General features: G+C 38.2%; 2 protein-coding genes across 8 annotated transcripts in view; both read left to right on the forward strand.

Annotated features, from left to right (window-relative positions):
- CR2 (complement C3d receptor 2) overlaps positions 1-25,720 on the forward strand; it is a 42,033-nt gene extending 16,313 nt beyond the window's left edge. Inside the window, exons 8-29 of one of the 5 annotated variants that reach the window (XM_032217728.1) lie at positions 567-749; positions 899-1,093; positions 1,171-1,270; positions 2,849-2,934; positions 8,935-9,126; positions 9,361-9,543; positions 9,759-9,941; positions 11,433-11,532; positions 13,349-13,434; positions 13,791-13,973; positions 14,569-14,742; positions 15,177-15,356; positions 16,249-16,431; positions 16,947-17,129; positions 17,537-17,719; positions 17,997-18,182; positions 19,040-19,318; positions 22,207-22,392; positions 22,531-22,560; positions 24,107-24,185; positions 24,364-24,455; positions 24,783-25,720. In XM_032217728.1, coding sequence (XP_032073619.1) covers positions 567-749; positions 899-1,093; positions 1,171-1,270; positions 2,849-2,934; positions 8,935-9,126; positions 9,361-9,543; positions 9,759-9,941; positions 11,433-11,532; positions 13,349-13,434; positions 13,791-13,973; positions 14,569-14,742; positions 15,177-15,356; positions 16,249-16,431; positions 16,947-17,129; positions 17,537-17,719; positions 17,997-18,182; positions 19,040-19,318; positions 22,207-22,392; positions 22,531-22,560; positions 24,107-24,185; positions 24,364-24,427 — 3,218 coding nt within the window. In that variant the 3' untranslated portion in view covers positions 24,428-24,455; positions 24,783-25,720. The remainder of the gene's footprint in view (positions 1-566; positions 750-898; positions 1,094-1,170; positions 1,271-2,848; positions 2,935-8,934; positions 9,127-9,360; positions 9,544-9,758; positions 9,942-11,432; positions 11,533-13,348; positions 13,435-13,790; positions 13,974-14,568; positions 14,743-15,176; positions 15,357-16,248; positions 16,432-16,946; positions 17,130-17,536; positions 17,720-17,996; positions 18,183-19,039; positions 19,319-22,206; positions 22,393-22,530; positions 22,561-24,106; positions 24,186-24,363; positions 24,456-24,782) is intronic. The other 4 variants (XM_032217729.1, XM_032217730.1, XM_032217731.1 and 1 more) reach the window with 4 other exon arrangements.
- Positions 24,808-27,192, forward strand: part of LOC116508919 (complement receptor type 2-like) — a 65,021-nt gene continuing 62,636 nt past the window's right edge. For all 3 annotated transcript variants that reach the window (XM_032217736.1, XM_032217738.1, XM_032217739.1), the window contains exon 1: positions 24,808-26,409. In XM_032217736.1, the coding sequence (XP_032073627.1) occupies positions 26,334-26,409 (76 nt within the window). In that variant the 5' untranslated portion in view covers positions 24,808-26,333. The remainder of the gene's footprint in view (positions 26,410-27,192) is intronic.

A 27,192-nucleotide genomic window follows, 5' to 3' on the forward strand; every position in this document is an offset into this window, starting at 1 on the left:
ATACTGATATTATAGAACACTTTTTAATTAAGCGGGTCCCTTGAATAAACATAACTTTGACTTTCAAATAACACTGATTTCGTTGTTGTCTTAGGTAACATCTGTGAAAAAAATTCAGGTGCTCCGGCATGAAAATGTACCACTCAAACACTATACTTTTCGGCTCACACTGAAAAAAAATTAGAGGGAACATTGACCATGAACAGTGGGCGGTTTTGCATCAGCTGAAGATTTCGGATAGTCTTCAAGGGTAGCCCCAGTTACAGTGCATTGCACTAATCAGGAGGTCACCAAGGCATGAGTGACCATGAGTAGGATCCCTCAATTTGGGAATGGGCACAAATGGCGCACAAAATGAAGTTGTGCAAATCCCCTTTTACTGCAATTGTCATCTGCTCATCAAGCAGGATTCCCAAATCCAGCGGGATCCACCTATTGAAAGAATGCTTAAGAACATTTCACAATCACTTTTTGAGGGAGAATTGTTTATTCTTAAAATAAATGTATTGGACCAAAGTACATTCTTAATCTGTTTTTCTTCCCAATCTTCTCCCTTTGTCTTCTAGTGGTGATATGCCAGCCACCCCCAGACATTCAAAATGGAATCCGCAGTAACCAGGAAACAGCAGTATTCCCTAGTGGAATGCTTGTGAAATATACATGCAATCCTGGCTATGCTCTGATTGGAGAGGCAACTATTAAATGTATAGATGATGGCATGTGGTCTTCTCCTGCCCCTAACTGTGAAGGTACATTTCATGACCACAGCATTTTGTATTTTGGCTCTTCAAATGTTGAGGTATTTTTTTAAGTAAGGAAATTAATCAGAAGATTGACGCACAAAATTTAACAATAAACACTCAGATCATTTTTCCTTTATTTCTTCTTTTTAAATCAGGAGGCAACTGTGGCATCCCCATCAGGTTAGACTTTGCAGAGCTCACTGATGAGTATCAGAAAATGAATTCCTTTCCTGTTGGGTCATTGGTACAATACAAATGCAAATCAGGTTATGTTAAGCTCCCTGGAATGAATGCCTCTTCTATATGTATCAGGAATCAGGTTTGGTCAGAAGTTCAAGAATTTTGTAAAAGTGAGTGTTTTTTTCCCTATTCTTAAAAATAGGTGGAAATATTCTCCATTTATACAACTTCTTTTTTTTTTGGGTAGAAAAATCATGTGGCCACCCAGGAGAACCAGAAAATGGTAGACTGATTGTATCAGAAGATTTTCTGTTTGGTTCTACATTAAATTATACTTGTGAGGAAGGGTAAGTGTAGACAAAACTTGTATGATTTTCATTTGTTTTGCAATAAGACTGGTGGATGAAAATTTTCATCCTGATTTTTCAGAGGAATAGAATTTGAGCTGGAATAAGTTTGCCAAGAAAATTTTTATCATGCATACTACTACCTTTTCTTATAATCCTTTGGATATATATATTCTCTTTGTTTGTCCTATGTATGTTGCAAAATGCCCTGCTTTGGGGATATATATATATATATATATCCCCAAAGCAGGGGCATATATATATATATATATATATATATATATATATATATATATATATATATATGTGTGTGTGTGTGTGTGTGTGTGTGTGTGTATGTATGTATGTATGTATGTATGTATGTATGTATGTGTATATATATATATATATATATATATATATATATATATATATGTATGTGTGTATATGTGTGTATATATATATATATATATATATATATATATATATATATATATATATATATATATATATATATATATATATATATACACACATACATACATACACACACACACACACACACACACATACATATCCCCAAAGCAGGGCATTTTGCAACATACATAGGACAAACGAAGAGAATAAATGCATGCATTGCAGAACACAAGAACACAGTAAAGAAGAAAAGAAAAAACTTCCTCCCTTTTCCAGCACCTTAAAGCTACAGGACATGAAATTAATTTTGAAGGAACATGGTTAATCTCCAAAACTGAACACTTCAACAAGAGAATAATTATGGAAGCTATCGAAATAGAGAAACACCCCCACAACATGAATAAATGTGACGATACCTCCCTCCTACCAGATATATGGAAACCAGCCCTAGTCAACAAATGAACCCCACCCACCACCCAGGCCTTCACAACATGAAACAATAGCCTAATAAGGGGTTGAACTAGAAGACCTTCAAGGTCCTTTCCAATTCTGTTATTCTGTATAAATTTCAGATGCTTGGCAACTGGTTTATATTTATGATGGCCACAATGTCCCGGGGTCACATGATCACCTTTCGTGACCTTCTGCCAAGCAAATGGGGAATCTGATTTCACTTAACAACCCTGTTACAAACTTAACAACTGCAATAATTTACTTAACAACTGTGAAGAAAGGTTGTAAAATGGAGCAAAACTCACTTAACAACTGTCTTGCTTTGCAACATATATTTTGGGTTCAATTGTGGTCATACGTCAAGGACTACCTATATTTATGTACAGATATTTTAGATTGAGAGATCTATATTGCTTACCCAAACAAGATTGGGTAGTTGAGAAAATAGGTAATCCAAAGGCAGAATATTGTAAGAGGAATCTGCAAAATAATGGCTTGGATGGGATATGCTTTCCTGTAATAATTTTTCAGCATCACATGTATTGTTTGATTTTTGTAAGTAATAGATTGTCACTATTTATATGCAAGGTTTTTAGCACATGGTCATCTAGAAGTTGATGAGTTGTAATTATTCTATTCTTTTCCACTGGCATTTCTGAGAATTGGTGATAGGAAATTGAACCAGAAAGAATAAGTGGCTGTTCCATAATAGTTTCTGTTTTAATACAGGTACAAACTGATTGGAGACTCTTCCATAAAATGTGCCTTAAATGGAAAAAGCGTAAAATGGAGTGGCAAGCTTCCTGAATGTCAGCGTAAGTAGAGCATACAGTAATATTTCTTTAGCTAAATAATGATTCCATTGTGACTTCTTTTCAAAATCATGTTTCATATTGGCTTCCGGGGAGGGACTTGCCGTCGTCGGCAACTTAACGGAGCTGCCCCCAGATTCCTGGTTCGTTATCTATTTAATATCTATTAGATATCTCTTTTTTCAGGCTAGAAAAAAGCAGAGAGCGACTCAGTCGGCAAGAGTCTTCTTTGAAGTTCGCAGGTTTTTTTTTTGGCTGCGAACGGAGGGGGAGAGTCAGCCAAGGCTGAGTCATTTACTCCGGCCAGAAAATCTCAGCTGTTTTTTTTTACAGCGCAAGGCGAGAAACCCCCCCCCCCTTGGACAATTTTTGTAACTATGTTATTGAAATTAATACAGGCAGAGACCGAACTTGTGAACTCTATTTTTTTTTCTCCTACCAAAAATCCCAGTTTCAACGTGATAAAAAAATCCCTTTGTGTAATTGGTTCTAAGATGGCGATCTTGTAGCTTTCGCATTTGTATATTTTTAGCTTCCTGGCACAGCCGACAGAGAGAAAGATCAAAGGTATTCCCTGATAGCATTCTCCCGACTACCGTAATTAACATTGTTTCCTTGAAGACCTACCAAGAATTTCTTTTTCTTATCAATTTTTAAAAGCTGTTAAGCCTCCTTGTCAATATAGAGATATTTTAAACACAGATGAATATGAACTGTTTCATTACAATGCTAATTTTTTGAGATGTGCTTTGTTACAACGCTCTTTTTTGAAATCTTTTGAAAAACCTCTATGAACAAATAAAGGGGGGACTCAACACTTTCTTCTCTTGCAAGTTACATAACGGGCCAGCAGAGTTCGAGTGATACTTGACTAATTGTTTGAAATAATGGCACCAAAATCAAAGTCGGGGAGACGTTCTTTTAGCAATACACCTCATGCATTTGGCATGAAGTCGCAGCCTTTACCTTCTACGCCCCCTACTGGAGATTTGCTAACGAAAGAATTTCTTTTTGAGACACTTAGAGAATTCAGAGAGGAGATAAAACAACTTATTACAGACTTTTCTGACAAGTTTGACACGAGGATTGCTAATACAAAGGAGGACATGATAGGATTTGTAACTGTATTGACAGAGTATGTTGCTGGAATGGAAGATAAGCTAGAGCTTCTGGAGGAAGCCAATACCAACTTGACATCCAAAATCGAAGTGATGCAACAAAAAGTTGAAAATACAGAAAAACAAATCGTTATGATAAATTATAAAAAGATGGAGCTTGCATTAAGAATCAGGGGACTGCGTGAAAGGGAACAGGAGAACCTGAAACAGATTTTCTCAGAGGCCTTCAGTCGTCTGGTGGGAAGACCAGGAATCAACTTTGATTGGCAGATTGAAAAAATTTACCACCATAATTCTTGGACGGCAAAACAGAGACAGCTTCCTCGAGATGTAATCATATATTTTGCTACAAGAGAGTCTAGAAATAGGATACTACAAAAGTCTTATAATACCAAGCTACAAATTGGCGGACAGGATCTGATTGTCTTCAAAGAAATACCACCCCAAATGTTAAGAGCCAGGAGAGATTACGCTTTTCTTGTGGAAGAACTCAGAAACCGTCAGATACAGTATAGATGGGATGTGCCATTTGGTATTATAATTACACTTGGTGAGCAAAAATATCATCTCAATTCTGTATGGGAAGCCCAAGATTTCTATCATAAGACCCTGAAGGTGGGACATTCTGAATCATCTGGATCCGGAGAAAGACAACGAGAAGGACAAGATAAACAACAAATTACACAACCACAAGATAGAAAGCATCATCTTTCCCTCCCGGTAGGGCAAGGGATCAGAGAACAAGGACCTAGTGGTACGACTACCAGACGAATGGGGAAATAAGGCAGACTGCAACAACTTTAATAGTTATTGGCCATTGATTAAGGAGTTATGTCTGAACTTTTTATAAAAGAGAAAGAAAATATTTTGCTATTTCAAACAGCCTCAATCTCGAACATGGTCAATACTTTGTGACTTCTGTCATGCAAAAGAAAAATGACATAGCTGCATACTGAAGAAAAGATATTGACTTGATGGATAATTATGAACTTTTATATAAATTACTGATGATTTACTTTCTGGGGCGAAGAGGACGGAGATTGTGACGACTACCAGACCAATGGGGAAATAAGGCAGACTGCAACAACTTTAATAGTTATTGGCCATTGATTAAGGAGTTATGTCCAAACTTTTTATAAAAGAGAAAGAAAATATTTTGCTATTTCAAACAGCCTCAATCTCGAACATGGTCAATACTTTGTGACTTCTGTCATGCAAAAGAAAAATGACATAGCTGCATACTGAAGAAAAGATATTGACTTGATGGATAATTATGAACTTTTATATAAATTACTGATGATTTACTTTCTGGGGCGAAGAGGACGGAGATTGTGGTGGGGGTTCTTTTGGATCATGGCCCAGTTTGGATGGAATTGGGAAGGGTAGTGTAGTGAAGTATTTTTAATATATATGTATATATATGTACGTATATACTTAAAGTCACAACCCCTGGTATGCCCAAGTATGGGAGGAAGGTCACACTTCCATTCTCTGTCATTAGGCTCGTCACAAGAGACCATCCAGACAGAAACCCAATATTTTTTACTGTTGCCTTTTTGTTACATTTGTTATATTTATGCTGATAAATAAATAAATTCGATTCCCAAACATGGGTATGGCTAGCTGATGAGAGCTAAATAGCTTGAAATAGATCTATACTAGTCTCCCTTTATTTATTTATCAGCATAAATATAACATATGTACGTATATATATACATATATATGTGTGTGAAGGTGTATGTATGTATGCGTATGTATGTATATGTGTGTGTGTGTGTGTGTGTATATATATATATATATATATATATATATATATATATATATATATATATATATATATATATTTGGAAGTGTGACCTTCCTCCCATATTTGGGCATACCAGGGGTTGTGACTTTAAATATATATATATATATATATATATATATATATATATATATATTTATTTGTGCTGATAAATAAATAAAGGGAGACTAGTATTTATTAGCACAAATAAAAAAAAACCACAAATATAACAAAGGCAACAATAAAAATGTTGGGTTTCTGTCGTGATGGACTCTTGTGACGAGCCGATTGACAGAAGATGGAAGCAGTTAGCTCCCTCCCATAGTTGGGGCTTACCAGGGGTTGTACATCTGTCTATCGGCTCGTCACAAGAGTCCATCACGACAGAAACCCAATATTTTTACTGTTGCCTTTGTTATATTTGTGTTTTTTATTTGTGCTGATAAATATTATTTATTTATTTATCAGCACAAATAAAACTCACACACACACACACACACACACACACACATATATATAGGGATATAAATAAAGGCAAAAAAAAGAGTTGGAAGAGGAAATCAAAAGAAAAATTTGAAATGTATCTAAATTGTGTTATAGAGGAAGGAGGCACAAAGGGAACAAAATTAATGGGTTTGGAAATAGATAGAACAAAGCAAACTGTTTAAATTTGTGTAATGGTGAGAAGCTGAGTTTAATGTATAAGAACAATGTAAACTGCTCATTATGGGACTAAGAAATTCCAGATAGTTTATGTTTAACATTAGTAATAACTTAAACTGTTCAAAATTTGGGTAACAGTAAGAAGCTGAGCTCAATGTTGAGATATTCTAGACTGTGATTGTTAAAATGCTATACCGTGTACGGGCTCTGGGAAGTCAGGGGGAGGGAAGGGAGGTGGGGTTCTGGGGGGAGGGGGGAGGGGGGAAATACAATATGTGTTAAATTCTAAAGTACATGATTGCACTTGTATACTGTGGCTTTTTAATGTTAGTGTTAAAACAGAACAAACTGAATATATTGGAAGGTAATAGAAGTATACCGAAGGGAGGAGCTGAGTGAAAGAAGAAGGAGGGTGGAGAGGGGGAGAGAGAGGAGGAGGAGAAGGAAGGGAGGGAATGGATTAAGAGAGGGAGTGATAGGGTTAGGGTTAGATAGAGGGGGAGGGGAAGTAGGTGTAGAGGGGTATGTGAGAAGGAAGAATGAAAGTTGGAGGGGGTTGAAAGAGGGTGTATGGTGGGTCAAGGTGGTATATTGGGTTTGTATTTTAGGGGGCATTTTCTATATAAGTGAGAGCTGTGTTTATTACTCAATGTTATATGCCCCGGTTATGCACAGTAAACATGTGATCGTATAGAATGAAATGGAAATAAAAAATATTATAATAATAAAAAAATCATGTTTCATATTGTGTACTTTTTGTACTTGGGATAAAGTGCATAAAAGAGCTACTAAGATGACTAAAGGCCTGGAGACTAAAACATTTGAGGATTTGGGTATGGCTAGTATAGAGAAATGAAGGATTAGGGGTGACACGATAGCAACCTTCCAGTATTTGAGGGGCTGCCACAAAGAAGAGGGAGTCAACTTACAAAGCACCAGAAGGTAAAACAAGAAACAATGGATGAAAATTAATTAAGGAGAGAAACCACCTTGAATTAAGGAGAAACTTCCTAACAGTGAAGACAATTAACCAGTAGAACAGCTTGCCTTCAGAAGTTGTAGGTGCTTCATCACTGGAGGTTTTTAAGAAGAAACTGGACAGCCACTTGTCTGGAATGCTAAAATGCTATTAATCTGGAGAATGCCAAAGTATAGGAGAAAAGCTTTAGTTGGGTATGTGAAGCATGTTAATCTGAGTTGGTGATATCATAACAAAAAATGTGGTCAAACCTACAATTAATGTATTTTGTAGACTCCATTCAGATCAATGAGTCTGATATAAGAGCACACAATGTAATTTTGGGTACTATATGCTCTTGGTAGCATAAAATAACCTTTACTGTGTTTTACAGTATATGTTTTGAGTATGGAAGTATTGACATCTATAAATAAATAAGTTATGTATATACACATTCAGAGATTGTGTTTTTGATTTAAAGAACTTGTGCACAAAATAATTGTTATTAACTAACAAGTAATTGTTCTATCCCATTAGGAACTGATGGCAGGTTCTTCTATTTGCATGTCAACATCCCAACATCAGTTAAAGTTCATTTCAGATATCCAAAAAAGAGAAAAGCACACATGCACCCAACATGTTAAATGTTAAATGACATCACTCAATCAAACATACCTCAAGCCCAGAGGTCATGATGAAAATTTATTTAGAATGAATGATACTATGTGGTTTTATAATTAAACATCTGCAAGAAAACCACCAGCGTCAAAGAGCATCAAAGACCCCACAATTCAACCCTGAACTAGACATTTTCTCTTCTATCATAACCTTTATTTGTTTTCAGTTTTGGTAACTTTCAGTGTTTAATTTCAACAATGGTTTTTTCCCCTATGTTGATTCTCCCCGAATAAAACGTTTGTCTCATTTGGGATATTTTTTTCTAATTCAAGTTTACCAGCTAACACAGTTTTCAATTGAATGAAAATGGCCTGACTTCTCCTCCTCCTCCTCCTTCTCCTCCTCCTCCTCCTCCTTCTTTAAAAATCCTTTTTCTATATGTCCTTGAAGCAATATCAAAGAAATGATGTGAGTAATTATACATCAGAGATAGTTATACAGTTTTTAAAAGGAGAGTACTAAAACCTCTAATACGCAATTGCTTGTAAAAGCCTTAAAAAGGCAAAATATTAACTACATGGTAATTCTTCATTTACAGCTGCAACAGATGCTCAATATACATGTGTGCTTTGTCTTTGACTGCTTTTTTATAGCATATATTACATTAGAGTCATAAATATTATAAATGTTCCAGGTTTTATATCCGCGTGACCCGACAAAAGCGCGAACGTCATAAGCGCGCCGACAACACCGCCAGGCGCGCTTTTGTTGTGCGCGCATTTGTGGTGGAACCTTATATCCACACTCTAATAAGGAAAATAACATTCATATATCAATCTTATGCAACCTCCACTTCTTCCCAGCTATCTTGTGTCCATCGCCACCAAATATTCCCCACGGCAAGCACACTGGAAAACTTTTGCAAGACTTCTTCTATGGGACAACTGTAACATATATGTGTGACAAAGGCTACCCCCTTTTTGGAAATGCCTCTATTTCCTGTACATCTAAGGATGGGATAAAGGGAGAATGGAGTGGCCGTGCGTATTGTGGAGGTGAGTTTTTCTGCCACTTGGTTATTGTGTTCTTTTTCAAGCAAGGACCATTAGCTGCTAATTCAAAACATTTAAAATTATTCCTTCAAATATTTCCTTGGGGGGGCTCACAATGACAAACTAGTTGTCTCTATTCTTCAGCTACTAAACTGAACTAATCAGGCCTGACACTTCTAATGAGTGATTCCAGTTTTTTTCTTCTTGTCTGCTTCTGACATGTGTTTCATTTCTCAGTGACAGAGTGTCCATCTCCTCAGATTAAGAATGGAAGGATTGTGTCTGGAGTTTCCAGCACCTACAAATATAACAAGAAAGTTAGCTTTGAATGCATTGGGGGCCATGAGATGGTTGGTTCCAGAGAGATTCATTGCCAAGTGGATGGTACATGGGATCCCCCCATACCTGTCTGTGAACAGGGTAAGGATGAATCTGGATTTTCCATTTTTTGAACACTATTTAAATCTTTGTTCTGTTCTGTGTGTTCCACTTTTTCACTCTTAGTGGAAACTATGGTGCTTGCAGCTGGGCTAGGAAACAACTAGTCTATTAATTTTTCCCCTGATGTATCATCACAGAGTACATTCTTAATCTGATTCCCCCCCCCCCCCCAATCTCCTCTTTTCTTCCTTTAGTGGTTCAATGCCCACCACCTCCAGACATTCAAAATGGGACTCACAACAACCAGAAAACAGGAATATTTCCTAGTGGAATATTTGTGAAATACACATGCAATCCTGGCTATGCTCTGATTGGAGAGGCAACTCTTCATTGCACAAATGCTGGCAGATGGTCGTCTCCTGCCCCTAACTGTGAAGGTACCTTTTGTGAACACAACATTTTTTCCCGTAAGCTCTTGAAGGAGTAAGGTCCAGAAACGGAGGATTCCTCTTCATATGGGTTTCCACTTCTTTACTGAATGAAGCGTTTAGAAAGAAATCCTTAACTTGCTTCAAAAGCTGCTGTGGTGTCTCAAGTGGTGTAGTATTTCCTGCCTAGCAGGGGGTTGGACTAGAAGACCTCTAAGGTCCCTTACAACTCTGTTATTAAGTTCTGTTATAATTAGGAATATTTAGGGTATAGTCCAACATTTTATAACTGGTGATTTGAATCTTTAATGAAGGGGTCTTGAAAAGGAGGAACTGTTGACAAAAAAAACTTTTTTTGGCCATTTTTTTGGGGGGTGGGATCATGCTGCTGCTCTTCTCACCTCTAGTGTTCACCTGAGAATAGTTGCAGAGAGCTATGAAATGTTTGGGAATGTTTTATTACGACTGATGTGATATTAGTGTAAATTTAACTTTTTAAAATCACACATTTAGATTTTAAATTTGTTTGAAACAAAACAGAAGCACATGTACTCAATTAAAGATGCTGCAAAATAGCCATTCTTGGTGGGTTTTACTCATTCTCATGTCCATATTCGGGATAAATGCTCACTGTGCCAAAAAGAAAGAAAGATTATATCTGAATTTTATGTTCAGACCTATTGCAAATTATGATAAAGAAATTCTGGATTAATAAATCAAGGAGAATCATGATTTTGAGTTCTACATTCTTGATGAAAGATAGCTATCTCATATTTAGAATATGTTTCCATATTACTTTAGTATAAAACAAAATAGGCCATGCCATCAATTATTGGTATTTTTAAACCATGAAGTGTAATTAATGTAAGAGAAAGATTCTGCTTCCTGATTGATTGTTTTCTATTTAATACTGCCCTGTAATTAAAACTGAGAGTTATAGATAGTTATTGTAGATAATCAGGTGGAACTAGGAATAATGCAACTTTCCCTATCTATCAACTGAACATGGCAATAGTAAGTTCAATGATAACACTAATAGAATTAATAATGTTAAAAATTGCTGAAATTTGTTTTTTTCCTTTGTTTTGGAGGCACCTGTGCCATTCCCATTCAGTTAGATTGGACAGAGATCGCAAATGAATATAAAAAAAATAAGTTTTTTTTCTGGGTTCAATTTATATATATATAAATATATATATAAAAAGTCACAACCCCTGGTATGCCCAAATATAACACACACACACACACACACATATAATCTTGAACAGAAAATCACAGTGACATGCATTAGGAATCAGATTTGGTTAGAAATTCAAGAATTCTGTCAAAGTGAAGATAGGATGGAATGGCCTTTAAGTGGGGTGTGAAATTGTGCAACTTAACCCTTGGGAGTATATTTGTTGGTTGTTAAAGACAGATAGAAACAGTGAATCAGTTTTTTAAATTTTGTGTTATCCAAAATGTAACATGAAAAAGTAGAATCTCTCTAATTTCAACTAGGAAAATCATGTGGACATCCAGGAGAACCAGAGGGTGGCAAATTGCTTGTAACAGGAGATTTTCGCCTTGGTTCCACTGTAAATTATCAGTGTGAGGAAGGGTAAGTTTCAAGGAATCCAACACAATTTCCAGTGATGAGAATCTTCCTGTTTCTTTCTTCATCCTTTCAACAGTGTAACCTGAAATTGTCTGGTGAGGACTCTTCAGGGGTGGGCTGGGTGGGGGGGTTAGGAAGTCTCACTTTCCTCATCATTGGGCAAGGCTTGTACCTCAATGGGAAAGAGGCACACACGCAAATGCCAAGAGTTTTTTTTAATGTTTTATTGAAACCCTGCAAATTCCCATTGTCATTCTCCAGATGTCCTAGCAGAAGCTTGTCAGCAAATGGCCCTCCACCAAGACCCAATAAATCAGAGTCCACAAAGCCCAGGTCAAGTCTCAAGTCTAGGTTTGGTATCCAAGGTCCAAGTCCAAAATCCAGGCATGAAATCCAAGGTCCAAACATGAGGTCAGAAAATAAGGCACAGGTCCAGAATCAGGAAACATGAAGTCAAATCACATGCACGATAGGGAAGTGAATGGTTGGCTACAATGCCCCTTTGCTTCATGTATCAGACTGAATGATCACCAGCAGGTGCAACTCATTAGGAGAGGTGAGGCGGCTTCCTTATGAGTAGCCTCACTGATTTCCATGTGCCTTTCTCTGCTACATGCCCTTGGATCTGACAGGCAAGGCAATTCCTCCTTGTCTCCACTGACATATGCAGCTATACCACTTCTGCACCCTGTACCTCTGGCTGGTCATCCACATTTCCCAGCTGCAGCTGTATCTCTGCTCTTTCCTCTTCAGCCAGGCACTTGTCCATCGCTACCCCACCAGCCCTTCTAATGTTCCTGGGCTCTCCTTCTCTTGCCCATCTATTCCTGACATGGAGTCTCCTGCATCCTATCCATACTGCTCTGTGTCCTTTTTCAAAATCTCCAGAGCTGGCTCTTGTTGTCTGAGCCAACATCCAGAGGAGCCTGTCCTGGCCAGGTTGGAAGGCTTCAGCCTGCTGTTGCATCTTTTCCATCTTTCTGTTTCAATCTATCTTGTTTTCTCCAAAATAAGATCTTCCTGGATAATAAGCCCAATCGTTCTTTTGAGCTTAAAATAAGCTCTGTCCCGAAAATAAGTCCTCCCTGAAAATATTGCAATACAGCAGCAGCCACAAGGTGACCATGCTCGCCACCTCCTGCACCTCAAAAATAATAAGACCTCCCTGAAAATAAGGCTAGGTGTTTATTTCAGGGGTCAAAAGAAAATAAGATCATGTCTTATTTTGTGGGAAAAACAGTAAGTTTGCTAAACCAAAATCATAATCAAAAATTAGGACTAAACAGAATGAAAATGAAGGATCACTATCAGGTACAGAGATTGTATCAATGAACAGTGGAGTTAAACATGTTCTGCCTTCTGATATAGTTTCTCTAGAAAATAGATCAGAAGGAAATTTCTCGTTCCATTGTATGATTATAAACATATCGGACTTTTGCCAAAATAAGACTTAGCAATTATGAAAACTAATTTCTCCTGCACATTTCTATTTTGCTTTCTAGTAATTTGTCTCTACACATACACATATGCTGTCTGTCTACACGTATGAATGCATATAATTATCAATTGACATAACATGAATAAAAAAGCATGGGATGAATGAATACTAAAATACTGTATGAGGTCCTTGGTCATCTTTATCTGTGCATTTTATTCAGATCTGAAGATGACCTCAGAACTGAAACAACTCTAAGCAGCTCAATTTGAATTAGAGTAGACAAAGGGATGTAGAACATCGGTTTGATTCCAACTATCTAAAGCCTGCGTTCTTTTACAAAACCTAAAATGATTATATGCTTTTTCTTTTGTTTTGCTACAGGTATAGGTTGATTGGCAAGTCTTCCAGAAGCTGTGCATTGTTTGGTAAAACAGTAGCATGGACAGATGACCTTCCTTACTGCCAGAGTAAGCAGCCCTCAAAATGCAGGTCTAGTCTAGGATATTTATAAAACAAGACTTAATGAATGCCAGTATTCTAAAACAGAAACTATAGAGACAGCTAAAATGATGCAAATCATATTGAAGATAATGAAACCTGCATACTTCATCCTTAGGCAATATTATATCAGGCTGTAAGCAAGTCATATTACAGCATAGCCCTAACTGTTAATTGAACTATAATGTTTATCAGAAAATCTATGGAAAAACTAATTAGCCCTCTTCATCAGGTATCTAAATTGAATGAATCAGGCTGGACACTTTGGCAGAGTGATTCCATTTTTTTCTCCTTATCTGCTTCTGACATGTCTTTTATTTTTCAGTGACACAGTGTCCATATCCTCAGATTAAGAATGGAAGGATTGCTGCTGGAATTTCCAGAACTTACAAATATAACCAGAAGGTTAGCTTTGAGTGCACTGTGGGCTACAAGATGGTTGGTTCCAGAGAGATCTATTGCCAAGGGGATGGTACATGGGATCCCCCTATACCTGTCTGTGAACAAGGTAAGTTTAAATCTGGATTTTCCATTTTTAAAAAACAGTATTCGGAGCTCTGTTTTATTCTGTTTGACATAAGCATTACATTTTCCTTCTCTAACAGTGGACTGTATGGTCCTGGCTGCAACAACTTGTATCTTAATATTTTCATCTTATTATTCAACAATCGACAAAGTGGCATCGGAAACATTTATTAAATATGAAGTATGCATTATATTAATTAAAGACAACCTCCTTTCCCCTCCCCTCCCCTTTCCACCCCACCCCTCCCATCTCCTTCCCTCCCATTCTGCACTCAATTACAGTCATAAGTCAAGGACTATCTTAATGTCAATTCTTTCCATGCATTGATTTAGGGTCTCTGACCTGCAATAAGGAATCTCCTGACCAACATACCATGTGCATATCTTGGATCCTACTCCCCCTCTTATCTTTGTCCATTAATATTCAGCTAAATCCTATCATGGTCTTAGGACAAAGTCTTTTTCTTTTTTAAAAAAATCTATATTTACTCTTTGTTTAGTGAATTATTTCTAAAGAAGGCATTATTTGTACAGGACTCGACCAAATTTAACTGTTTCCCTTTCATTTTTAATTCCAGGCTGTGTGAATCCAGACATTCAGAATGGAAGAATTATTAGGCCCAAAGCAAATGATCAATCTGTATCAACAATTACATTTGAATGTGACTCTGGCTACACCATGAAAGGCAATCATACAATTCGGTGTCAACATGGCAACACATGGGATTCGCCAGCACCTGTCTGTGTCAGGGGTATGTTTAGTGAAGCTGGATTTTATCAACTCTTCTCACAATTAGAAAAAAAATAAGTATTTTTTCTCCCTTTCTTGCTAATTTCTGTGTGAACAATAAATGCAGAAGCATTTCAAAAGCCCCCTTTGAAAATTGAAAGGCAATTCCTTCTAGAGCATTTGGTTGTTCCATGAGACAATGTGGAAGGTCCATCTTGGGGTTTTCATATTAAATAACAGCATACAATGGTGAGAACCAAATGCCAATCTCTATTCACCCAATTTGGAAGGATAATTTGGACCATTTCACAATCCATTTTTCAGGGAGAACTGCTCAGACTGGAAAGAAATGTAGCCAAAGTAGATTCTTAATTTTTGTTCTTTTCCCCAGTGAAGTAAAATTTGTTTGTTTTAATTTGTTCAATTTGTTTAATTTGTTCTTCTCCTTTCTTCCAGTAGTGCAATGCCAGCAACCCCCAAACATTCAAAATGGGATTCACAACAACCAGGAAACATTATTTCCCATTGGAATGCTTGTGAAATACACATGTAATCCTGGCTACGCTCTGATTGGGGAGGCAACTATTCAGTGTACGGATAGTGGCACATGGTCTTCTCTTGCCCCTAACTGTGAAGGTACATTTCTTGAGATAGGCTCTATTGCCTCATGAAGATGAGAGGGACAGAAACAATTAGTCTTCACATGCCTTTGCTGTTTTTTTATTTATTGAATTGAATGATTCTGGACATACAGTAACCCTAGTATAAGGCTGCTTCAAAACTGTTAAGATACCAGACCGAGAAACATTTAGGCTTAAAATCTAGTGGTATATAAAATGATTAAAGAATGCCTTCAGTCAAGGAATCCAAACTAAAACTGAAGAAATGAGAAGTCATCTTGAGCAGAGCTAATTTTGCACCAGTGAACTTCTTTTATATCATAGTGCAAGAAGATTATTTTTAAGTAAGGTTACCTCTGAAGAAGCGGCAGGTAATGCTTTAAACTTTACACCCATATGATTTAGTGAAGATCTGCTTCTGTAGAAACATATGCTAATGCATGTATCTACAAGTGCATCTATCTGACTTTTATAAACCAGATTTCTCATTTCAAAGAACAATTGCATTTTGCGAAGAAAAATAGACAGGTTGCCTCAACACTAGCCTGTTAAATGATCTTTTAGTCATAAAATGATGCAAATTCCTTTGCAGTCAAATTGTTCTTATTACAAAGTTTAGAAATAGGGCCCTGCTTGAAGAAACAGGGAATAAACCAGAAGCATATTTAATTACAATTTTCCACCTAGTATCATATCAAAATGGAATTGTAAGTGCTGTCCTCTGAGTCCCTTCCCTCCCTAACCCTTTTTAGATTCCATAGGCCAGTCATGAGAGAGACGCCATCTGACTTGAGTAATTATTTGCATGTGTTCCTGCCAGCTGTAAACTATTTTTTCCTAAGAATATGCACACCTCTGAGAGATAGCGGTAACTCTTTGAAATCAATAGTACTTTTATATCTTTTCAGAGATTGAATGCAAGTCACCTCCAGATATCCAGAATGGGGTTCATAGCAACCAGGAAGTAATGATATTCAAAAGAGGAATGTGTGTGAAATATACATGCAACTTTGGCTATACTCTAATTGGAGATGCTACTATTCATTGCACAGACTCTGGCACGTGGACCTTTCCTGCCCCTCATTGCAAAAGTAATTTTCTTAATTAATTGCTGCTGGTAGCATAAAACCTCACAGCATAAAAAGAAGACTTTGGGATTGAATTTGGACATGTGAGATACAGATGAAAGAATCTACTCAGTCATGTGCCTCATTTATTTTAAATGAGATATTGCCAGTTTTCCCTCATTGCACTAATCCCAAATGTGGTTTGTTTGTTCTGACTTTGTATATTAGTGAACTCAACAAAGGTGAATTGTAAACTAGGTTGTGTGGCTTAATATTATAAGTGAACCACTCTATTTAACAAAGCCCGGCTTAAGCCATATCTAATCTACTTTCCCAGGCTCTGCCCAGTAATAATGAAATTTCAATAATGAAATAAAAAATGAGAGATGTTACACAACATGCCTTGTGCCCCTTAGAAAAGTGGAGGGATCAACTTGTAGTAAATGGCCTTTAATCGCAACTTTCCACTAAGTATCTCATCAAAATAGAATTCTGAACACTGTCTTCTGACTTCCTTTTTTCTTTTTCTTTTCTTTTAGAATCACAGTGTCCCTTCCCTCCAAGCATAGCCAATGGAAAACATGATAGTTTAGCTTTGAAAATGTTTACTTCTGAAATGTCTGTAACCTATTATTGTGATCCGGGATATTTGCTTATTGGAAAGGCATCTATTACCTGTGGACCTTCTGGAAACTGGAGCCTTCCTGTGCCATCCTGTGAAGGTAATAAAAACTGCAATGTGGACTGTCTGGGCTAAAATGGATTATGATTATTCTATATTGCATCTATTAGTCTTTTCCTTCAATGTATTGTTTTTCAAACACACATTTGAAACCACTTAGAATTGTGGAAAAAAACCCATTATCTTCTAACTCACCAGGGATTGTGGGAAGACACTCCCTTGGTCTGACTGAGAACAAATAGCTGTCAAATAAGAATGCACTGTCATTCTCAGTCTATTCCAAATGGTGATTACTATGGGCAGAATTACCAAGTCTTGTTTCTGGAGAATACATGCATCACATCTGTCACAATATTTTCTTGGTGGAAAATATTTGAATAGATTTAGCATCCGGCAGATCTAGAATGAAGATACTTTCTGTATTTACCACACTTTGCTTTTTTGTAGTTATGCATTGTCCCGTACCCCCAAAAATCATCCATGGGAAGCATGTTGGTGAAGACTTCACATATGGGAAATCAGTAATCTATATTTGTGATGCTGGCTATTCCCACATTGGAAACTACAGTGTTACGTGTATTCGGAACAGCTCAAACTCTGTAAAATGGAGTGAAGCCCCCAGATGCCAAGGTCCTTTTTTGCTTGTATTTTTCAGATCAGTAGTTCAGACTTCACTGCTTCTTTCACAGGGATTGGGGGGGGGGGGCTTGTCAGTGATGGGTGCTTGAAGCTAGATGAGGAAGAGTACTATAGTTGGACAGTGCATACTGTCATGCTAATGATTTTTTACGCAGTATTTATTGAAGGACTAGGATGGGTGCATCCAAGTCGAACTGAATGTCATAATTTGGGTGGAATTTGAGAAGTAAATCTTCGGTAATACAGTTGCAACGTTTCTTCTCTGTAGGTTGCCTTGCACCACCAAATGTCACCCATAGCAAACGAGACAAGACTACTTTGGAAGATTTCCCCTATGGCACCTCTGTGACTTATCATTGTGATCCAGGTTTTTTTCTTATTGGAGCACCAACCATTTACTGCCAGACTTCTGGAACATGGAATCAACCTATCCCTCAGTGTAAAAGAAAAGAATGTATGTGAGAGCTAAACTGTTAAACTTGTTAAATTGGTTTGTACTGCAATAGTGTTAAGTGACATCTGGTGCCAAGGACATGGAGTACCTCCTAAGAACTACACTGCTTAGACCTCAGTAACTGAAACTGGCAGCATCTGAGAGAACTACATGGGCCAATGAATTGAGAGCTTTGTCACCGTGTCTCTTGAAAATGCATTGTGACAATATGCAAGCAAGGCCTGTTTTGTCCCGCTGAACTTTGTTTCTTCCAGAAGAGCAAACTTAGAAGTGGTGTTTTATAAAACATTCTTTTATAAGCTAATGAGCATTTTGTTTTGTTAATCACTTTGGCACTATGAGTAGTCCTTGACTTACAACCATTTGTTTAGCAACTATTCACATTTACAATAACACTGAAAAAAATACTTATAACCGTTCCTTGCATTTATGACTATCACAGCTTCCCAGGGTCATATGATCAAAATTCAGGCACTTGGCAACCAACATGCATTTACAATGGTTGCAGCGTCCCAGAATCATGTGATTGCCATTGGTGAGCTTGCCAGTCTGTTTCCAACAAGTAAGGTCAATGAGAGAAGCCAAATTCATTTAATGGCTATGTCAGTCACTTAATAACGGCAGTGTTTTGCTTAACAACCGTGGCAAAATAGGTCATAAAGTTGGGTGTGACATAACTGCCTTGCTTAGCAATGAAATTATGAGTTGAGGACTACTTGTATTTCTTCTGCAGTGGGGAAACCATGGAAATGATTGCTTTTGGTTTAGGAAACTGATCACATAATTTATTATCAAGCCATTTTAAAAAAATCATAGTGGTTTTGAATGTTGAATTTCTTCTTCATTATTATTTTTAGATACGGAGGCTACTAAACTCCCAAGTGACTCTCAGGTGACCAAGGATCGGAACAATCAAATAGAAAAAAAAACTGAATCATTCATAAAAAACACAATACATTCAAAAATCAACAAAACAAGTACCAGGGACTTAGCAACTACCTTCACCCCAGGCCTTGGAGGAGAGCCAGATATTCAAAGACTTCCGGAACAATTCAATGGTGGGAACCAAACAGACCAATTGAATGGTGGGAACCGAACAGATGCTTTTCCAGAGTTTAGAAATTGCAGTGGAGAAGGTGCGTATCCTGACTTCCAATAGGAAGGCAAGATAAAGAACTGTCTTCTTATTTAATGATTTATTATATTTCTATATAACTATATTTATCAATATTTCTTAAGCCTGGTCCTTGGTGAGAAATGCTAGTGATTATTTATTTATTTATTTCATTTATATGTTGCCCATCTCACTATCTAAAGTGATGTTGGATGGCTTACAATACAAGCATAACTCAGCAACAGCTGGAGGGCACAAGGTTTCCATTGCAAAGGGACACCTTTTTCTGTATCTGTGGCAGCATATTTCTAAATAAGCAACACTAGGAAATATGAAATTATGTATCAATCAGTGACGTGCGGTGAGGTTTATGCTGGTGAGGCACTGACAGAGTGGTGGGTTTCAAATTTTTTTAGACTTGTGGACTTCAACTCCCAGAATTCCACAGCCAGGCATGCTCAGTTCTGATTTAAAGCGACAGCATTTGTTTTTCTCCTTTGCCAAAAAGTTTCCTTCATTCTTTTTCTTCTCCCTCCCCCTCCTTCCTCCCTCTCTCCCTCCCTCCCCCCTCTCTCAAACAGACACGGACACAGAGAAGTTGGATTGGACTATCTCTCCTACCCCCTTCCCTCTCTCACTCACTCACTCTTAAATAAACACAAACACAGAAGTTGGATTGGATATATTTTCCAATGGCTTGAAAGCAGCTACTCTGCCATACCCCCCCATTCCCCTGCTGCCTTCCAATCCGAGCCTTTGATTGCAGGAGGAGCCACGTTGCCTTTTCAAACTTGTAATGAGTGAAGCTGGGCTTATATAGTTTTATGTGTGTGTGTGTGTCTCTGTGTGTGTGTCTGTGTGTGTGTGTTTGAAAAGGCTCTGCCTGCTATCAAACTACACTTGGGGAGGGATCTACACTTGAGGATGAAGTTTGAATTCCTCCCCCTCCCTCCGACCCACACGTACCTTTTCCAGCTGTTTCAGAGAGGATTTCAACTCTGCTCTTGCCTGTCATCATGAAAAGAAAAAAAATGTAAAAATGTAAAAGGAAAAAGGCAAGAGCTGAGGTCAGGCTGAGCTAGTTGCTGCCAGAGTTACCATGGATGACTCTGCTTAACTGTTTAAAAAAGCCTCTAAAAAAGCGCCCTCTACAGGAGGCAGGAGAACGACATGCCTCACCTGTCAGGAATTTTTAGGCTTTTAACCCTTGCTTAACGCTGCTTGAGTGATCATAAAACGCCTAAAGTCAGATTAGATGAGGCACATCGTTCTCCTGCCTCCTCCTGTAGAGGGCGCTTTTTTAGAGGCTTTTTAAAATAGTTAAGTAGAGTCATCCACGGTGACTCAGGCAGCAACTAGCTCAGCCTGACCTCAGCTCGTGCCTTTTTCCTTTAACATTTTTTTTTCATGATGACAGTGATGAGGCCCTGCCTCCCCTGACTGCACGTCCCTGGTATCAATTACATCTAGACAAATTACTTATGTACTTAATAAGTGGAAATGGGGTGTGAATGGTTATTGGTCATAATCCAAACTAGATTATTATTATTCTGAATCATATCTGTATTTAAAATATATCGAACAGCAACAATTGCATAATATTGGACTGAAACATGAGAGATAACTTTAAATGAAAGGTGGCCAACACTGTCCCTTGTTCAAATTCTTTTAAATGTACATCTTGAGGGGGGGGCTATCAGTCAATGCTGCCCAGGGTGGTATTCAGCAGGTTCTGACCAGTTCTAGAGAACTGGTAGCAGAAATTTTGAGCAGTTCGGAGAACTGCCACCTCTGACTGGCCCCTCTCCCATCTATTCTCTGCCTCCTGAGTCCCAGATGATTGGGAAGAAATTGGGATTTTGCAATATCCTTCCCCTGGAGTGGCGAGGGAATGGAGATTTTACAGTATCTTTCCCCTGCAACACCCACCAAGCCACGCCCACAGAACCGGTAATAAACATTTTTGAATCCCACCACTGGTGCTGTCTAAGGATATCATTTATTTTGAGTCCACACTGTTTTGAACTAAACAGAGAATTCTCATTACTGGACTTCCTGAACCAAGTCACTATGAAGACTGTAATTAATTCCCTGGAGTTCTTGGATCAGTACAAGAAATAAACGCATTTGCCTATTTCTGCCATATTTTTTGAGCTTTATAAATATTTACTTTAGCTCATAGGCCATAGGCTATTATTGCTTAAATATCAGATTATACTTGAATGTTATTGTAAATCAATTATTTTTTAGATGTATTGAATTTTTAAATGCAATTCGTAGGAATACATTTAATGAAGCCTCAGATATAGCATCTTAACAAATGTGATATAATAATTAGTTAGGATCCAGATCTGCTTCAAAAATATAGAGTTGAAACCTGCAGCACTCAATAAAATACCTTGTACAAAAAAATGTTTCCTGCCCAGGGGAATTTTTGATAGCATGAGAGTCTGTCATCCTCTAAAACTATGATGGCCAAGGCTATAGATACGTTGTTTGTCTATTATACAGGTGTCAAACTCACAGTGCTATGTGATGTAGCTCTACATTTCTCCCCTTCATGAAGCAGGGGTGGTGGTGACTTGTGCATGACACGTCCGGCCCACGGGCCGCCAGTTTGACACCGCTGGTCTATTTGCAGTTTTTCTCCTCCCAAAAATCTTTTAGCATTTAGGTAGAGGCAGATTGTCAGTAAGGGTGAAAGTGTGGATAAAAATTAAGATGAGAATAATTCTATTATTTTTATTTAAACTTCTCCAATAAAATATGTTCTTGCTTTATCTCTTTTAATGGTATGATTGCATCTCAGGCAACCTTCTTACAACTCTCGAGTTGTAAAGGCAAGTGGCAAGTGTGGCTCTTTGCTGCAAAAAAAGTGTCTAAGAACTTTTATTGAACTTTGATTTTCAGTAGATGGCTGCCCGCTCCCACCACTTTCTGATAGCACCAAAGCAGAAAGAAAAGATGTGATTCAGACTAGAGTTAATGTGACTCTGGAGTGTGAAAATGGGTATGTCAGGAATGATTCTTCTCCTATTCAAGCGCAGCAGATAGGACGGGATGCCCCTGTGCCAGCATGTACACAGAGTAAGCAAAGTAAGTTGGAAATTAGGCTCTAAAGATTTGACAATTTATATTGTTTGGAGAGCCTCTCAAAAATATTTTCAAGAGCTAGTAAATTTAATTGTCCCTTTTGCTGATAGTTTGTAACTCTTGTTTTGCTTCTTTCTTTAGGCTCCTACAATTTTGCTACCATAGGTTTTGGTAAGTAATTTCTAGACCCTCCCATTGAATGCAGAAAGGCATTGTGGACCTTGCATTCCATAAACAGTGGATAAGATAGGCCAGTGGCTACTAGTCAAATGTCTTCCCTGTTCTTTAGTTGTCTTTGTCGGATGAGCATATATAATAAAAAACAATCATGATAATGTAGTGAAAAGAAGACAAGAAAGGAAAAAGTATTCTTTTCCATATGATAATAGCAAAGTTGTCGAGCAACCTGACAAAAGAAAAAGGGGCAAAAAAGAACTTTTCATTGTGATCCTAAATACAGTGGAGCAAAAAAGTATTTAGGCAGCCACCAATTGTGCACGTTCTCCCACTTAAAAAGATGAGAGATGTCTGTAATTGACATCATAGGTAGACCTCAACTATGAGAGACAAAATGAGAAAACAAATCCAGACAATCACATTGTCTGATTTGGAATGAATTTTTTTGCAAATTATGATGGAAAATAAGTATTTGGTTACCTACAAACAAGCAAAAGTTCTGGCTCTCACAGACCTGTAACTTCTTCTTTAAGAGACTCCTCTGTCCTCCACTCATTACCTGTATTAATGGTACCTGTTTGAACTTGTTAGCAGTATAAAAGACACCTGTGCACAATCTCACAGTCACACTCCAACCTCCACTATGGTGAAGACCAAAGAGCTATCGAAGGACACCAGAAACAAAATTGTAGACCTGTACCAGGCTGGAAGACTGAATCTGCAATAGGCAAGCAGCTTGGTGTGAAGAAATCAACTGTGGGAGCAACAATTAGAAAATGGAAGACATACAAGACTACTGATAATCTCCCTCGATCTGGGGCTCCATGTAAGATCTCACCCCGTGGGGTCAAAATAATCACAAGAACAGTGAGAAGAACTCCCAGAACCACACAGGGGGACCTAGTGAATGACCTGCAGAGAGCTGGGACCAACGTAACAAAGGCTACCAATTGTAACACTACGCCGCCAGGGACTCAGATCCTGCAGTGCCAGACGTGTCCCCCTGCTTAAGCCAGTACATGTCCGGGCCTGTCGTAGGTTTGCTAGAGAGCATTTGGATGATCCAGAAGAGGATTGGGAGAATGCCATATGGTAAGATGAAACCAAAGTAGAACTGTTTGGTAGAAACACAACTCGTCGTGTTTGGAGAAGAGAGAATGCTGAGTTGCATCCAAAGAACACTATACCTACTGTGAAGCATGGACAATTGATCCCAAACATACTGCCCGGGCAACGAAGGAGTGGCTTCGTAAGAAGCATTTCAAGGTCCTGGAGTGGCCTAGCCAGTCTCCAGATCTCAACCCCATAGAAAAACTTTGGAGTAAGTTTTTGTCCCACTGTATTATTCTGAATTTTGTAGAATGGATTCTACAATGCATTACATAAATACCTTAGGATGCGTCCATTTTCATTGCATTTTAATGTTAGAAAATTTTATTAATTTTCTCAATTCAGTTTAATTTATAATAAAATTAGTTCTTTAATCTTTCCTTTTAGAGAAAATCATAAGTAAATAAATATATTTACTTGGTTTTAATAGGTTCTGTGGGAAGTATCCTATTGCTTTTCCTCATTTTTGGTGGTGCGATGTGGATTGTCCTTTTGCAAAAGAAAAAACGGTGAGCATTTATTTGTTTACATTATTTATACTGAAGGAAGTGTTAATAATAATTTGAGATTCATATTCTACCAAACAGGAATTCTCATCTGCCTATTTCAAACAATGCATTTAAATGTATTTTTAAGTCTTATAATTTGGTTTATCTTCTCAAGTATATGTTCTCCCAATTAATTTAGCAATTGTACCTGTGAAGCCCAAAGAAAGTATTGTGTTGCTAGTTATGAAGATTCTCCACTGTAAAAAGAAAACTTTGTCTTCATAGCTACAGGTAATAATCTCACGGTAAAGTTACTATTTTAAGATGAAAATACATTATTTGTATAAATATGACTGAGTCAGATGGTTTAAAATAACTTATAGCACATATATAATTTGGGGATGGGCATGCTATTGTGCAGCAACTTCTTTGGTAGGTAAATTTCTTTGTACCATCAACCTGTTACAAAGTAGCTGACGTCAGTTGTGTATTTTCTTTTGTTTACAAGTGATTTTTCTAGAGTACCTTTCTTTTATTTCTGTATTGCATATAAAATGCCTTTTTATATTTACTGAAATTTTTCTTGTTCAATGAAATGTCATTATTACTTTTTCACAGGACAAGATATTCTTAATTGGCAATTTCTTCTGAGCAAGCTAACAACAAATATCATGCTGACATTGATGGTTATGTTATGAGAAGCAATGAATGTATAATATACTCCTGGAAAAAATATGAAGCAGAGTCATTGATATAACATAGCTGATATGATTTTGATATAAAAATCAAGAACCATACATGACCATTTATTGTTGACATATATTATTCTTTTTATTGCATTCTTTTACTTTGTTATAGCACTTTGTTTTTTCTTCTTTGATAATGTATTATGATCACTTTTGTTTTGTTACAAAACATACATGCATAAATGTTTTATTAATCTGGCCTTTGGCCTTTGGTGAGGCAGCCCTCTGAGACCTGCCCACTTCATTATGCTTGCCATCTTTTATTTATGTTGTATTTTTTTTTTGTATGATGTCTTTTGATTGTTGTAAGCTGCCCAGAGTTGTTGAGAGCCTGGCAGTATACTAATGTAATCATCCATTCATATTCCATATTCATTAAGCAGGAAATACTTCAAGTGCATTGAGCAAACTATGGTACTAGGATATACAATAAATAGTAATAATCAATTTTTCTTACAATTCTAAATTCAACCCGAAAATAAATTTGTAAATAAAAAATAAACGAATCTTTTATGTACTTCCTTTTTTGGTGGGGGGAGAGGACTTTTGGAGAAAAAGGACGGCGGAGATTAAATTAAGAGTATGGGCACAACTTTGAAACTACGTCAAGGCAGAACCTTCGGGTAAAGCGCTGCTGGAAATCATTCCGCCAGGGCTTCTTCATGCCATTCAGCCCATTGGAACAGCAAAAAAACCTGGTAGGAACTTCCGAGATTCCTACATTGAATTGTTAATCTCTCCTATCAAGTTTGCTGATTTAAAAAAAGCAATTGGTGTCATTCCAGCTTGACGGTCTCCAAACGGCAGCAACCTCGCCTTGCCGTTTTGCTTCTGCCGCCTGACTCCTATCCAGAGCAATTTCGCCAGCCTACCTCTGAGTTAGTGCCTGCATTTTTCAAATGCCCAACATCTAGGCAATACCTATATCCGGAGGTCAAGCTCGCAGCAAACCTTTCTAGATCTTGCCTATGGAGGTTCTCAGTCATCCAGGTCCTGGTTGTCCCAAAGGTGCTTTTTCAAGAGGCAATTTCCTCTTTCGTTTCTTATGCAAGAAGCTTCTTCAGCCCTAGAGTTTTCTAGATCTACTTGCAGTCTACTTGCCTCCGCAGGGGCAACCAACCGTGGCCGCTCCCGAGACCCGCGAGCGGAGCTACCATAGCTGCCTTCAGCCATCCGCTCGCGAGGATCTCGCGCACTGGCGGCGCCTCCCCGATTGTTGGCCTAACGCTGATTCTTGACTTGAAATGAAAATGAAAAGAAAGGCCGACTCAAGGGCGACAGTGGCTACGACAGTCCCCCGACCCCCACCCCCGCCGCGGCAGGAGCTGGCACTCGAGCCTGGAACGTTCCCCCCCCCCCCCGCCCCGCCAATCTCCGCGCGCCGGATTCCAACGCTTCTTCATCCTCCTGCGCGTTGAGCGCCATGTCGCGGCCGCTACGCCGCGCTTCGCGGCTTCTCGCGATTTTGGCGCTGGCGGCGATGAGATGGGCCTGGGCAGGTGAGAGTGATGCACGTTCTCCTCCTCACGCGGCAGCGGGGTTCTCTCTGACTCCCTCTTTCCTCTCTCCCTCCTCTCTCCCTCGTCATTATGAGGAGGAGGTGGGGCGTTTCGTCTCCGCCTGCTTCCCCTGCGCGACCTGCCAGGGCACCGGAGGCCTGAAGAGGCATGTGGCGATAGCGGCCTTGGGACGGAACCCCACGCTGGGATTGCCTCGAGGCCCTCTAGGCCAGGCTTCGCAACTTTAAGATTTACGGAATTTAACTCCCAGAGTTCCTCAGCCAGCTTTGTTTTGCCAAGTTTGGTTGAAATTGCTCGAGGCGCTCCAGAGTTATGCTGGAACAAACATAATTATATATAATTATGTGTGCGTGTGTATATATGTATATGTGTATGTGTGTATGAGTGTATATGTATGTACGTACGTACATATACATACAACAAATGTATGATGTCTGGTACTGCCGAAATATTACTAGACCTAGGTTACTGAATAATTAAAGGTGAATCATATCAATTGGTCTTAGATACTCACAGCATAGGTCTTCTCTGGATACACTGGTTAAATAAAGGAATAGGACTTATTAGAGTGCCCCCCCCCCCCAATGATTGGTTCCTGCTAGGTGTTCATAGAGAAGATAGAACACATTCCAGACTCTTGTATGTGACTTATCTTAGGGCTCCTTCTTGTTCCTTACTCTGTTTCGTATTTATGTGAAGCTGATAGGTGAGGTCATCCATCATTTTGGGTTCAGGTATCATCAATATGTGCATGTTATCCAA

This window comes from Thamnophis elegans, chromosome 5 (genome assembly GCF_009769535.1).
Source record: "Thamnophis elegans isolate rThaEle1 chromosome 5, rThaEle1.pri, whole genome shotgun sequence".
NCBI classification, from domain to species: Eukaryota; Metazoa; Chordata; class Lepidosauria; order Squamata; family Colubridae; genus Thamnophis; species Thamnophis elegans.